The 15,202-nt window shown below is 44.4% G+C and overlaps 1 protein-coding gene across 2 annotated transcripts in view; it reads right to left on the bottom strand.

Moving 5' to 3' along the window:
• PRKAG2 (protein kinase AMP-activated non-catalytic subunit gamma 2) overlaps positions 1-15,202 on the bottom strand; it is a 389,933-nt gene that overhangs the window by 255,100 nt on the left and 119,631 nt on the right. Inside the window, exon 1 of one of the 2 annotated variants that reach the window (XM_073677719.1) lies at positions 10,837-10,932. The exons of the other annotated variant lie outside the window; for it this stretch is intronic. Within the exon in view, the coding sequence (XP_073533820.1) occupies positions 10,837-10,845 (9 nt within the window). The 5' untranslated portion in view covers positions 10,846-10,932. Of the gene's footprint in view, positions 1-10,836; positions 10,933-15,202 lie in introns of those variants that run through there. 2 annotated transcript variants of the gene reach the window in all.

Raw genomic sequence — 15,202 nt, 5'->3', positions numbered from 1 at the left:
CTGAAAAAATATTTGGCCTTCTAGCAGTGTGTGGGACTTTCTCTATTAGTCCATCTATACTGACCTTCATCAGGTTGCAAACTGAATATATTTTTTTTCTGCATCTACCTCTGAAAAAATATTTGGGCTTCTAGCTGTGTGTAGGACTTGTTCTATTAGTCCATCTATACTGACCTCCATCAGGTTGCAAACTGAATACATTTTTTTCTGTATCTACCTCTGAAAAAATATTTGGGCTTCTAGCTGTGTGTGGGACTTGTTCTATTAGTCCATCTATACTGACCTCCATTAGGTTGCAAATTGAATATAATTTTTTTCTGCATCTAACCCAGCCAATAGTTTTGGTTTAATACCACAGTTTGGCCACTCAGCTCTGCTCGGTTCCCATCCATTGTTTTTTTGTGCAAACAACTCCAGAGTTGTGAATTAGTTAACCACCAAAATGAGTGGAAAAAGGCCTGCTGCTGGTGGAAAGGGGAATAGGCGTGTTGGGAAGGGGAAAAAAGGTTGTGTCCGTGGGGTAGGTGTTAAAGCAACAGTAACATCTGCAGAAGAAAGACCATCTTCCAGCCAAACTAAAATGTCTACTTCTTTTAGCGGACAATGTGATAAGATCCCTTTCTTACGGCCACGCCAATCGCTACAAATTCCAGATGAGGCACAAAAACAGCAGGTGCTTCAACGGATATCAAGTGCTCCTTTAAGTGGGCTCTCCTCCACATCAACTTCAACATCACAAATACTCCAGTCCTCAAAGGTGTCACCCCAATCGCACTTGCTTCCTCACAGCTCCCAAATCTCCAGCTGCCCGTCTGAGTATGAGGTAGAACAGATGGTTGAGTCTGCAGAGCTGTTTACTCATACTATAGCCTGGGAATCAGAGGTCGACTCCAGCGCTTCTGTGAATCCAGACGAGGAAATGATCTGCACTGATGCCCAGAATCTTTATGAGTCGGATCCAGGACCAGACGCAGAAGGTTCTGACCATAATGTAGACCCTCATTCCCAAACTGTAACGCCTGTTGGTGGAGACAATGAGGAAGACGATGATGAGACTCAAATACCTGATTGGAGCGACAACTTTAGTTTTTTGTCAGGGCAGGAACAGGTTGGCTCTGAGGACGACGGGTGTGATAACGCACAGGGTGATGATGATGAGGTTGGAGATCCCACTTACTGTCAACCCACAGTCAGCCAAGAGATGAGGTCAGCAGAGGAGGTGGAGGAAGATGCTAGTGACGACGAGGTCAGGTTGCGCCTTCCTGGACAGAGACGTAGTACTGGAAGCACGTCAACAACTGCATCCTCAAACACAACTCTGCCTCTCACCACAAGTCGTAGTGGCTCTTCAGGTCGCATGGGTGCTAAGCCTTGCATAGCCTGGGCATTTTTTCAGATCGATAAAGATGACCCAACTCGTGTTATCTGTAACATTTGTCAGCAAAAGCTAAGTAGAGGCCAAAAAATACATAGTTTGAGTACTTCATGCATGAACCGGCACATGGACATGAAGCATAAGTTGCAGTGGGAAGCAATGCGGCCTAGCCGGCCGGGCCAACCACCGTCTGCCATATCTTGTGCATCCGCGGCCTCTTCATCCTCTGTGACTGGGGGGACAGCAGTCACACCTGTTTTGGGGCGCAGACCTGCCACCTCTTTACACGCAACAGCCAGCGTGATTGGCAGGTCATCATTTTCTTTGGAGGTGGTAACACCTGCTGGTGTTGAGCGCTGTCCGACATCGATAGCACCACCTTTGGATCAAGGCAACCTAACATGTCCGCCTGCATCTTCCTCACAGACCGGCAGTTTGCCGGGGACACCCTTATCAACTCCGTCTAAGCACAATAGCCAGCCCTCGGTCCCTCAGATGTGGACAAGTAAAAGACCATTTCCTCCTAGCCATGAGAAAGCTAAGAGGTTGAATTTCACCATCTGCAAGCTCTTGGCTACAGAAATGCTGCCTTTCCGCCTGGTGGACACAGAGGATTTTCGAGACCTTATGTCCGTCGCAGTGCCCCAGTACCAGATGCCCAGTCGGCACTACTTCTCAAAGAAAGGTGTGCCTGCGCTCCACCAGCATGTCGCACACAACATCACCGCTTCTTTGAGAAACTCTGTGTGTGACAGGGTGCATTTCACCACAGACACTTGGACGAGTAGGCATGGACAGGGGCGTTACATGTCGCTGACTGGGCACTGGGTAACTATGGTGACAGCAGGACAAGGGGCTGCTGTCCAAGTCTTGCCGTCCCCACGAGTTGTGCGTCAATCCTCTTTATGTCAAAGTTCCTCCACTGCTTCTGCCTCCTCAACCTCCTCTCGGTCTTCCACCTGCACCCAAAGCCTGTCTGGTCATGCCACAAGCTTTCTAACTGCGCAGAAGGGATCCTGCACACCTCCTTACTATGCTGGCAGTAGGGCTCAACGTCATCAGGCGGTTTTTACTTTGAAATGTCTGGGAAATGTGAGTCACACAGCTGAGGAGTTGTGGTCAGCTCTGGAGAACCAATTTCATGAATGGTTGCCTCCACTGGACCTGAAACCAGGGAAGGCCGTGTGCGACAATGCTGCAAACCTGGGTGCGGCCCTTCGCCGGGGCAATGTCACACACGTGCCTTGTATGGCTCACGTGTTGAACCTGGTTGTCCAGCAATTTTTAGCCCACTATCCCAGACTAGATGGCCTTCTGTAGAGGGCACGGTCGCTGTGTGCTCACTTCCGCCGTTCGCATCCCGCAGCTCAGCGACTTACATCTCTACAGAAGTCGTTGGGCCTGCCACTTCACCGGCTAAAATGCGATGTGCCTACCCGGTGGAATTCAACTCTGCACATGTTGCAGCGACTGTGGCAGCACCGACAAGCCCTGGTGCAATACATTCTGACGTATAGCCTGGGCCAACGAGATCCAGAGGTGGGGCAAATCACGCTGGAGGAGTGGTCTCAGATCAGGGACCTATGCACCCTTCTGCACAGTTTTGAAATGGCGACGAAGATGTTTAGTGCTGACGATGCCATTATCAGCATGACTATTCCGGTGATTTACATGCTGGAGCACATGTTAAACAGAATTCGGAGTCAGGTGGTGGCACAAGAGGAGGTGGAGGAAGTAGAGGAAGAGGAGTAGTATGCGGAAGGGCTAACATCTGCAAGGTCCAGACGGTCGGCAGCACCAAGGCGGCAGGCATGTGAGGGTGGGGGAGATGGTTTTACCAGGGCGCATGGTAGCAGCCAAACTAGTGAGGAAGGTGCAGGAGCCCAGGAAGAAGTGGAGGACGAACTGATGGAAGACTCATCAGATGAGGGAGACCTTGATCACATTTCTGTTGTGCGAGGTTGGGGGGAGAGGACAGAGGAAGGAAGCATGATTGTTACCTCGCCACCAACACAACAGGGACTGGTGCTCCTGGATGCGCAACACACATGAGTCCCTTCTTGTTGCACTACCTGCAACATGACCCTCGAATTGTGAGAATTAGAAATAATCCTGACTACTGGGTTGCCACACTGTTAGATCCCCGGTACAAAAGTAAATTTGCAGAAATTATTCCTGCCATAGAAAGGGATGCACGCATGCAGGAGTATCAGCAGAGACTGTTGCAGAATCTTACACGTGCTTTTCCACAAAACACCAGTGGTGCACGTAGTGAATCTCACAGTTCCAACTTGCCAACCGTGGGACTGTCAAGTGTTCAGCACTCAAACCGTAACAGAACCACAGTATCTGCTGGTAACATCAATTTTGCGGAATCATTTCACCACTTTTTTAGCCCATCCTTTGCAAGGCCACAGGAGACAAGAAGTCTGACACATAGTCAACGCCTAGAGACGATGGTACAGGAGTATCTCCAAGTAAACATTGAAGCCATGACTGTGTCACTGGACCCTTGCTCTTTTTGGGCTTCCAATCTGGATAAATGGCCGGAGCTAGCCACTTACGCCTTGGAGATCTTGTCATGCCCCGCAGCCAGCGTTCTGTCTGAACGTGTGTTCAGCGCTGCTGGTGGTGTGCTGACAGATAAGCGCACGCGGCTCTCCACTGATAATGTAGACAGACTCACGTTCATAAAGATGAACAAATCATGGATCCGAAACGACTTTTCTACCCCTGTGTCATCCTGGGGAGAGTAAAAGCTTGATGATTGGTTAAAATCACCCTACCAACCGTTTTAAGCTTTCAAATTACTAATCATGTTTATCTGTATCTTGGCTGGAAAATAATTTGGGCTTTGTAGCAGTGTGCAGCATTGATTCTATTAGGCCATCTATAATAAGCTCCACCAGATTTAAAATTACTAATCATGTTTATCTGTATCTTGACTGGAAAATAATTTGGGCTTTGTAGCAGTGTGCAGCACTGATCCTATTAGGCCATCTATACTAAGCTCCACCAGATTTAAAATTAATAATAATTTTTAGCTGCATCTAGCCCGGAAAATAATTTTGGGGCTCCGAGATGCGCAAGACACATAAGTGCCTTCTTGCTGCACTACCTGCAACATGACCCTCATATTGTCAGAATTCGAAGTAATCATGACTACTGGGTTGCCACACTCTTAGATCCCCCAAACTTTTCGATCAACCTTTTCATTTTAATAAAGACCAAAAAAATGGTCATTTTTGAAATTATAAGCATTAGCAGGTTATTAGAAACTGAAATCAAACAGTTTTCAACTCAAAACTTTATTCTAGGTGATGTTACATTTTCACATAGGACCCCTTGTTCGAAAGGAGCTTCTGAACTCTCTCGTCCATTGAATTTGTCAGGTTTTGGATGGTTTCTGCTTCAATTGTTTTGCATGAGGACAGAATACCCTCCCAGAGCTGTTGCTTAGATGTGAACTGCCTCCCGCCATCATAGACACTCCTTTTGATGATGCTCCAGAGGTTCTGAATGGGGTAGAGGTCAGGGGAGCATGGGGGTCACACCATAAGTTTGTCCCCTTTTATGCCCATATCAGCCAGAGATGCAGATGTTTTATGTGCAGCATGAGATGGTGCATTATCATGCAAAAAAATGATCTTGCTGTGAAATACACGGTTCTTCTTCTTGAACCATGGCAGGAAGTGCTGTTTGAGAAAATCCACATACATTATGGAGTTCATCTTTAGCGCCTTCAGGGATCCTAAAGGGGCCGACAATCTCTCTCCCCATGATTCCAGCCCAAAACATTATTCCACCTCCTCCTTGTTGGCGCTGTAGCCGTGCTTGCGTGGGGTGTCCATCAACCAGCCATCCTCCACTCCATCCATCTGGACCATCGAGCAGGATGGCGTATGCACAGCTGCAAACCTCTGAAGGACCCTGCATCTTGTTGTTCGGGGGACGTTGGAGGCACCAGCAGCTTCAAAAACTTGTCTGCTGCTATGACAAGGCTTTTTTGCCGCTGCTCTTTTAACCTGACGTAATTGCCTGTAGGAAAGAGTCCTCAATTTGCCCTTATCAGCACGCACACGTGTGTACTGTGAATCAGCTACATACTTCTTGATTGCCAAGACACTTCATCCTGATCATCGCACAATGTTGATTGTAGTCATGCCTTGACCTAAACACTCCACAATTTGTTGCTTCTCAGCAGCCGACACATCCTTTTTCTTTCCCATTTTGGCAGAAAATGTAGGCTGCTTAATAATGTGAGACAGCCTTCTTAAGTAGTCTTGCCTTTCATTGGACACACCTGCCAAACTAATTAGCACAGGTGTCTGCAATTGCTTACAGTGATATAAAGAGCCCTGACACACATCACCATCAATGAGTTTAACTGACAAACAAACAAATTCTTCCCTTATCACTCCTAAACACTTTTTGCATAATAATTTGGAACACCGTGTACATGTGCTTTTCCACAAAACACCAGTGGTTCACGTAGTGAATCTTACAGTTCTAACTTGCCAACCGTGGTCTGTATGGAGTTGTTCAATAAAGGGCCCAAAATTAAGATAACATAGATGGGAGAAGTCTCTATGAATAGGAATTCCTAAGTATTTGATACCCTGTGAGGGCCAGGCAAAGGGAAAGTTGGACTGGATGGAATCCTATATGGATTTGGGGAGGGAGACATCGAGGGCCTCAGACTTCGCTGCATTGATTTTAAAATTTGACCATGTAACAAAGTGATCTATTTCAGCCATAACAGCATGGATGGATATATGTGATTGAGTGATATATACTAGGACATCATCAGCAAATAGAGAGCACTTGTACTCGGTGCCTCCCACCTCAATCCACCTAATATTGGGGTTATGGCGAATTGATGAGAGCAGGTGCTCCGTCACTAGGATGTATAAGAGAGGGGACAGAGGACATCCCTGCCTTGTCCCATTGGTGATTGTGAAAGGTGATGAAAATGTTCTGATGCACCCCCTGGGCCTTGGGACACCCGGAGCCGGACCCTTTTTGGTGGATGCTGGTGGTTGTAGTCTTTGTGGCGGCGACCCGGTTCCGTGGCTCAGGGTGGTCAAACCAGTGGCGGAACTATTTATGTGGTTTTGATGTTTAAATGTCCGACTACGCCACCCGTGGATTGCGGTCAGAGTGAACCGCCGCTGCAGGGCAGACCGCTGAGGCTGGTGTTGTGGGTGCAGCAGAGCGTAGCATAACTCCCCACGGGAGGAGTATAGCCTCAGGGCAGTGTATGCGGAGGATGGGGGTGATGGTGCAGGGCAGCAGCAGTAACGACACGGAGTCAGTGATGCAGTCCAGGGCCTTTACTCACAGTTCTTATTATCCAGACCACGTCTGCAGGTAACGGCTGCCCACGTCGTACTGTGCTCACCAGGTGAGGGGCTCAGACAACTCCCAGATAACTTTGGAGCGCTTCACAGGACCCCCTTTGTGTGTCCTTTGTCTGGCCTTTCTTACCAACCCTTCTGTCCGGCTGCCTCGGGCCTCCTCTTGGTAAACTTGGCGCCAGTTTCCCTGACCCTATGTGGTGCCTTCCTAGCGGGTGTAGCGAGGGGCTGCGCCACATAAAATGTCACAGCCACCGGTTTCTAGCTGAGGGTCGTTTCCTGCCTCTACTAGTTTCGGGGACCGGTCTCCCCCTTTGGCCTGACCCCTCCACGCAGGTGGATTCGGGCGTGCGGTGGCGACTCGCCCGTCCGCACCCCTGGGATCCCTTCATTCCTCGTTCCTGGAGCCTTCTCCGCTCCTCTTCCTTCCTTCTCCCTCTTCCAGGCCTGGGCCTCTGTTACTAGGCCCGCCTCCGGAGCAGAGCTCATGCAGAGCCCCTGCTCCCTGCCACTTGTGCTCAGACTTCTCTGCACTGAACTAAGATGGTGCCCACCTTTTATACTCTCTTCTCAATGCACCCAGGAACTGCTTCCTCCCAGCTCCTGCACTACAGGGTTCCCCTTCCTCAGTGTTCCCTCCCCCCACTCCAGCCAGGGACAGGGACTGTCGTGCCCATCTCAGAGGCATATTGGTCGCCCTGCCCCACGGCAATGTGGTGTAATGCATGCAGGTGTCGGGTCCTGATCCACACTCCATCCTTACCTGAGAGTGAGATATCACACCTCTGGGTGAGGTGCAATACCTCTGTAGCAACCGAGCCCTCAGGGTGCTACAGTTCCATTTATCTTCAGCCTAGGTGACGTATTGTGATACAGGGCCGTGATTTTGGCTATAAAAGGGTCCCCTAGACCCCTACCCCAAGCTTTTTAAGAGAATCATATATGGCGTGCCAGGAGACTCTATGGAATGTTTCTCAGCATCCAACGAGAGTATCTAATTACAAATTTTTAACTGCATCTAGCCCAGGAAATACTTTGTGCCTAGTAGCAGTGTCTGCTAGTCAGCGGATTATCCCGGCTGTTAAGCAAGCTACACCACCTGTAGTTTGGACACTTAATTTTTTCAAAGGAAATGCTTCGGGACCACGGGATACTCAGTGAAGAGCATCAGGAGGCACCCCAAGGCATAGGGGCTGGGACTGGCAGTAGGATGCCTTGCGGTGGACAGCCGAGCTCGATCCTTATAAAAGCTTTTTAACTGCAGCAGCTTTAGTGGACGCTACTGGAGCTGGAATTACGCGGCTGCTGGCATGAGACTTGCCCTCCAATAGATCCTTGTAAATGGATTTAAAGTGTATTCATTCAAATTAGAGAGACAATTTAAATTAAAAAGCTTAGAGCTGCCTCCACCACAGGGGGGCTCGCTCGACCCACCAGCGGACAGGCACCAGTATTGGGAGAGGGGGGCTGGCCGTCAGGGTTCACCGCGGCTCTGGCACAAACCCGGCGACACGGAGGTGGCACGGGCAGGAGCGGACTGAACGTGTCGGCTTCTCACTTTTTGGATTTTAGAAGGGCATGACATGCCTATATCTGTCTCCCCCTCCTTTTACTCCTCCACCTCTTTTCTTTTCACATGACTATATGTACTTGTCACTTTTCCATGTGTTAGTTGTGTCTTCAGAGCAGTTTGTCAGCTTTTGGACACCTTTGAAGGTGTTTTCTATGTGTTTCTATGTGTTTTTGTTTGCCTGCCATTGGTTTTAATGGTGTTCGAAGGTGTTCGACGAACAGTTCGACGAACAGTTCGGCGAACACACGGGTGTTCGACGAACCGAACCGAACTCGAACACTATGGGGGTGGCTCAACACTAGTATCTACCCCAAAATGGTATCAATAAATACATCAACTCAGTGTGCAAAAAGTAAGCCCTTACCCAGCACCAGATCCTGAAAAATATAGATGCTATGGGTCACAGAAATTGGCACCATTTTTTTTACAAACTTTGGATTTTTTTTTTCACCACTTAAATAAAAAAGGACCTATACATGTTTGGTGTCTGTGAACTCGTAATGACCTGAAGAATTATAATGGCAGGTCAGTTTTAACATTTAGTGAACGTGGTGAAAAAAAAAAAACAGAAAACAATTTTGAAATTGCACTTTTTTGAAATTTCACTGCACTTGGAATTTTTTACCGTTTTCCAGTACACGATCTGGTAAAATCAATGATTTTGTTCAAAAGTACAACTCGTCCAGCAAAAAACAAGCTCTTGCACGGCCATAAGACAGAGAAATAAAAAAGTTATGGCTCTGGGAAGAAGGGGAGCAAAAAACAAAAATGGAGAATCTCATGGTAGAGAAGGGGTTAAAAGCTCATTAATAAAAGAGTTGACAAACACTGCGCACGTTTGGCCACCACTGCTGAACTGTAACAGTGGTCGGTAACCTAGACAACAAGCAGTAAACAATAAAAAATAGTAAAATTCACATAGCAGGGTAATGGTAGAGAATTTTAATGAGAAGCAAATTGGAAAATTGCTTGTTTATACAAAGTACTTTACAATTATACCAATCATTGAAGATTGGAATAACCCTTTAATTAGCTTAGTAAACTATCCATTATGTAAATTGGTAGTAAACATGTACAGTAACTATCTTGTGTGAAAATGTTGCGGTTTTCTAGCCTTTCCACTGTTTCATTCACCCATTTTATCTTTTTTTTAGTTTTACTTAACTCTGTTCATAACTATGAAAGGATGACATTCTCAATCATTAACTTTCTGTACAATCATTATAGAAAAACAGTGATTATTTTTGTACATTTTGCGCCCCGTTATATATAATCTAGGACACTGTGCGAGTTTAGGATATGATGCAGTTGGCTTTTAACATTGCATCATGTAGTATACAGTTTCAGCCGTTATAGGTGGAACGCTATGGGAAATTCACCATGTGACCCTATATTGTTCACGTGTCCCTGAAAGAAAAGAGCAAATATACAATATCCACTTTCAGCTTGCAGTACATCTCATCTTACTAGATATAATGAAGATATTCAGTATCTGACCAGTTGTATAAAACAAAGACAAGTCAGTAACCTGTGGTTGTAGACCTAAGGCCATGTTCACACTAGGTGTTTTTTCAGCACTTTTTTGATGCATTTTTTTATGCAAAATTTTCAGCTGCGTTTTACAGTACCAGCAAAGTCTATAACATTTCAGAAATCTCATGCATACACATTGGTTTTTGTGTCCTCAGTATTTTGTGCTTTGCATGTTTTTTTGCACAATAGAGCATGTCATTTCTTTCAGTGTTTTTCAGCAGTTTTGCAGCGTTTTTTCACCCATTGAAAGTAATGGGCAGTGAAAAAAAACACTGCAAAAATGCAGGTATCAAGTTTTACTGCGTTTTTTTGTGCCAAAACCCTTATGAAGTTGAATAGGTGATTTTTTTTGTTCACTCAACTGTAACAGCATGCATAAAGAGACAAATGGACAGTGAAAAAAACGCAGCAAGAAAAACCAAGCAGAAAAAAACCACTGAAAAAACGCCTAGTGTGAACATACCCTAAAAGTCTCAGCGTAACTGGTGTACTCTGTAGGAGCCGGTATGGCCAGTCCTACAATGCCACACCAACTGCAATACCACTGGTTACCAGCTAGGATAAGAAGAGATGTTTCTGACTTACAGATCTGAGATATCTTCACGGTAGCCAGAAATGTAGGAAATGTCTACGGGAAGCAATGAGTGAATAATTCCACTGTATTCCTGGGCTCCTGCTTGCATTATTGTGCCTGCAGCAGATGGGCATCAATGCGGCATGTGTTTCCTAGTTCCCTTCACGGTGTAAAGTAAGAGGGAAGTGGACGGCTCAGGTATCTCTGTATATTAAAGGCAGTCAGCCCCATCCACCCATTCCTGTGCCAAAAATGTATCAGGGCTACTGGAAGATCCTGTTACATCAACACAGCAACCTGTCACATTAACTCTTACTACTAAGAAATTGGCCAATTACTAGAAGACATCTGTGCGAGCCATTTCTGTAACTCCGCACCACTCATAACCCTATATTATAGAATATTACATGATGTATAAGAGTACCTGCTTCATAGTGAAGGTTCTGGGCAGAGCCGAGGAAAGCTTCTACGTGAGTCCTCCCTAACGTCTGCTGAAAGTCTTCTTGTACCGAGCGAAAAGACTGTCAACAGGTCCTGTTATCAGTAAACAGCTCCATACGGGATTGGAGCTAGGTGGAGATAACTCTTACAAAAAATGCCTATAAATAAGCACTTGGCGAGCCATGTGTGAATATTCCCTTATTGTAGTGGATGGAGTAGGCTGGGTTAATCTACGTCTGGTTGAGCAGACAACTTTTTTGACGTTTCTTTCTGTTTAGCTGTATGAGAGCTTGTTCTTGTGGGACAAGTTGTAGTTTTGAAAGACACCATTGATTTTACTATATAGTGCACGGGAAAATGAGAAAAAAAAGTCCAAGTGTGGTGAAAAAGAAAACGCAATTCATTCACAAAACGCAAGCCACTGTTTTTTTAGGTTTAATTTTTATGCCATTAATTTTGCAGAAAAAATGACCTGACAATATGACTCAAGTCAGTACAATTATGGTGATACCAAAGATGTAATGTTTTTTTTAACTATTTTAGTGGCTTAAAAAATGTTGAACTTTGTAAAAAAAAAAATATAAATGATAATTTGGTTTGTGTTGCCATTTTCCGAAACCCATAACTTTTTTTCCTATAAGTAGAGCTATGTGAGGGCTTGTGCTTTTGCATTGCAAACTGGCGTTATAATTGATGCCATTTTGGAGAACACACTATGTTTTGATTGCTTTTTATTGCATTTATTTTGTGGGAGGTGCAGCGACAAAAAGATTGGCACTTCTGGCATTTCAATTTTTTTCTTTACAATATTTACTGAATGGCTTAAACAATTATACATTCTGATAGATCAGACTTCTTATGGAGGTGTCAATACTAAATATGTATTTTTTTATTTTTTACATTTCTTGATTTTTAACTAGGTAAATTCAAATTTTAATATATAAATTTTTTCACTTTTTTTTCAGTCTGTATGGGATTTGAACATGCGATTGTTTATAATAAAAATCATGGTATTCTATAAAGCCGAGCCTGTGGCTGCACTTCACAGTAGTACGAATATGGCAGTGATGGGGCCTTCAGTAGGCCTCCGCGTTGTCATGGCAATCCATCGGCACCAAACGATAGCGGAAGCAATGATGGTCGCCTGAATGAACCCTCAGGCTGGATTGTGGTGGTAAATTTTGATAGACTGCTGAATTTAGGGTTTAACAGCTGCAATCGCTATGTAACACAGCCAGGAACTACTCTGTGTGGATTGAGCTTTATATATCCATCATGGAGCGTTTCTTACAATTATACAGTTAGGTCCATATATATTTGGACAGAGACAACATTTTTCTAATTTTGGTTCTAGACATTACCACAATGAATTTTAAACAAAACAATTCAGATGCAGTTGAAGTTCAGACTTTCAGCTTTCATTTGAGGGTATCCACATTAAAATTGGATGAAGGGTTAGGAGTTTCAACATGTACATCTGCTTGGGCTATAGCTCACTCAACCCCGCCGTATATACAGTATAGAGCAGGGATGTCAAACTTAAAAACACAGAGGGCCAAAACAAAAAACTTGGACTAAGTAGCAGGCCAACCAGTATATAGTATAAAGGCCCCACATAGTCCTCCATACAGAATAATGGGCCCCACAAAGTCCTCCATACAGTATAATGGGTCTCACATAGTCCTCCATAATGGGCTCCACAAAGTCCTCCATACAGAATAATGGGCCCCACAAAGTCCTCCATACAGAATAATGGTCCCACATAGTCCTCCATACAGAATAATGGTCCCACATAGTCCTCTATACAGAATAATGGGCCCCACATAGTCCTCCATATAGAATAATGACCCCACATAGTCCTCCATACAGAATAATGGGTCTCACATAGTGGTGGTGGTTCTGGTGTCGCAGGCCAAATATAATCACCCTGCGGGACAGATTTGGCCCACAGGCCGGAGTTTGAAACATATGATATAGAGGATATACAGTATTTAAAATAGTTGCGAAATTGATCTGAAATGTGCATTTATGAGAACTAGCAGTGGTTTATTTCTTTGGGTGAAGATTCTCCAAATATACATAAGATGGTTGGCCAGTCTGGCCAAAATCAGTAGATTGGGCAGCCTTCCATCTAATATCTAAGGGGACCTTAAGAGCTGCTGTTTGTAGGGTCTGTATACTTTTGCACTTAAGAGAGGAACCCTGATCTCCCCCCAATGCAGTGCCTTGCAACTTATAGGACTTAAAAGATCTATTCCTAAATTCTTAGTGCAAGATGCAAGATATCACAGGACACCTCCAGAGATCTTGTGAAGTCCATACCTTGATGGGATAGAGCTGTTTTACTCACATGAAAGGCACCTACATAATACTAGATTTTGAAGGGGTTGTATTTAGTTTCAAAGTTCTTCCTATAGGATAGGAAATAACTTCCTGATCACTGGTGGTCCGATCGCTAGGACCCTCACTGATCCTGAGTACTGGCTGTGTGAATGGAGTGGTGGCCGATCATGTGCTCTGCCATGGCACCGTGCATTATCGATTATTGCTCCATTCAAAGCCCAGCAGTTGGACTCCCATTGATAGGGGATAACTTCCAAATGTGATACACCCCTTTAATCTCTTCACGACCGATGACGTATATTTATGTCATTGGCCGTGTCTCTGCCTTTGATGCGGGCTCACACGCTGAGCGCACATCTTTACCTGCCCATGAAGGATGATTTTAGCAGCCATCAAGTGCCTTAAGTGCCATCAAGGGACTCTTAACAGCCTCGGATCCACCCATGGCTGTTAACCAGTTGTATGCCGCTGTCAATCACTGACAGCGGTATTTAACACGCACAAACAGGAAGTGCACCATTTATCCCACCCATTGGGGCGCTCGTAACGTGATTGTGGTGCGCCGATGAGTTTGCTGAAGACCCCCATGTCTGTCATCACGATCCTCCTGTGAATGCCAGCCCGTTGCTGACGTTCATAGGAGATCGTGATTTTTGCTATACAAAGTAGTGCTGGAGCCCTGCTATATATAGCACAGGCGAACGGACAATTGCAGCTTCAAGTCTCCTAAAGGGGGCTACTAAATACAGTAAAGCGTAAAAAAAAAATACGTTTTAAGAAATATTAAAAATAAATAAATAAAGAAGTTGAAATCACCTCCTTTTGCCCCATTAAAAATAAAACAATTAAAAAGAAAAAAACATTTTTGTTGTCAAATTTCTGAATTTATTTTTCACCACCTAAATAAAAAAAAAACAAACTATACATGTTTGGCATCTGCGTACTCGTACTCGACCTTTGGAAACATATTGCCCGGTCAGTTTTACCATATATTGAACATGGTAAATAAAAAAAACAAGAAAACCATTGTGGAATTGCACTTTTTCTGTTGCAATTTCACCGCACTTGGAATTTTTTCCCCATTTTCAAGTACACTATGTGGCAGAATGAATGGTTTCTTTCAGAAGTACAACTCGTCCTTCAAAAAAACAAGCCCTCATATGGCTATGTGGACAGAAAAATAAAAAAGTTATGGCTCTGGGAAGAAGAGGAGGAAAAAATGAAAATGGAAAATGGCCCGGAGGTGAAGGGGTTAATGCTATGGCTCCATGCTGTGTATCTCTATGGATGTCAATACTATGAGTGGGTGTACATGCATTTTTTTGTCATTATGTCTCCCCTTACAGAATGCTTATTATAAACTACATAAATACAATTGTACAGTATCTATATATGTAGTAACATAATAACATTTCTAACAAATATTTGTGACAAAGGAAACAAAGAGACCACAAGTTCTTCCTGAGAAGCCTTGTCTGCGACACCAAGGAAGCGATATTAGGTAGCAAAGTCTGTTAGTGGTAGTAACAATACACTTTTACTTTTTAACACAATGACAAAGTAAAGTAATATGAGCCTGTATTATCTATATATTGTATATGACACACACTGGTGTTTTCACAGATCACCATAAGTCACAAACTCACACCTCTGCAAGTAACTCTTTCTTAATTCCTCACTTAGATGTTGTTTTTTTCATGTACATAAAAAATGGACTGATTTTTATCAATGTTTGCTCAGTTTGTCAGTTTTTACCATCAGTGATTTTCTAGTATGTAAAAAAAAATTGCAAACTTCTGCTCATTACAATGTTAAAAACTGCCAGCACACAGATTGCACTTAGTCTAAAGACTTGTATGGGTGATTTTGAGACATGATTTGGAACAAAAACGAGCACGTCTCCATGATTTTTCTTTTTTGCAGACTAACGATGTCATGCTAGCTATGGGAAGAACCCAGCATACGACGAGGGGAAAAGGGGGGAAGACCAGCAACTAGGGAAAGAG

This window comes from Phyllobates terribilis, unplaced genomic scaffold (assembly GCF_046119375.1).
Source record: "Phyllobates terribilis strain yellow unplaced genomic scaffold, ASM4611937v1 Scaffold_4__5_contigs__length_816908805, whole genome shotgun sequence".
Lineage (NCBI taxonomy): Eukaryota > Metazoa > Chordata > Amphibia > Anura > Dendrobatidae > Phyllobates > Phyllobates terribilis.
This window is presented reverse-complemented; position numbering and strand designations above follow the sequence as displayed.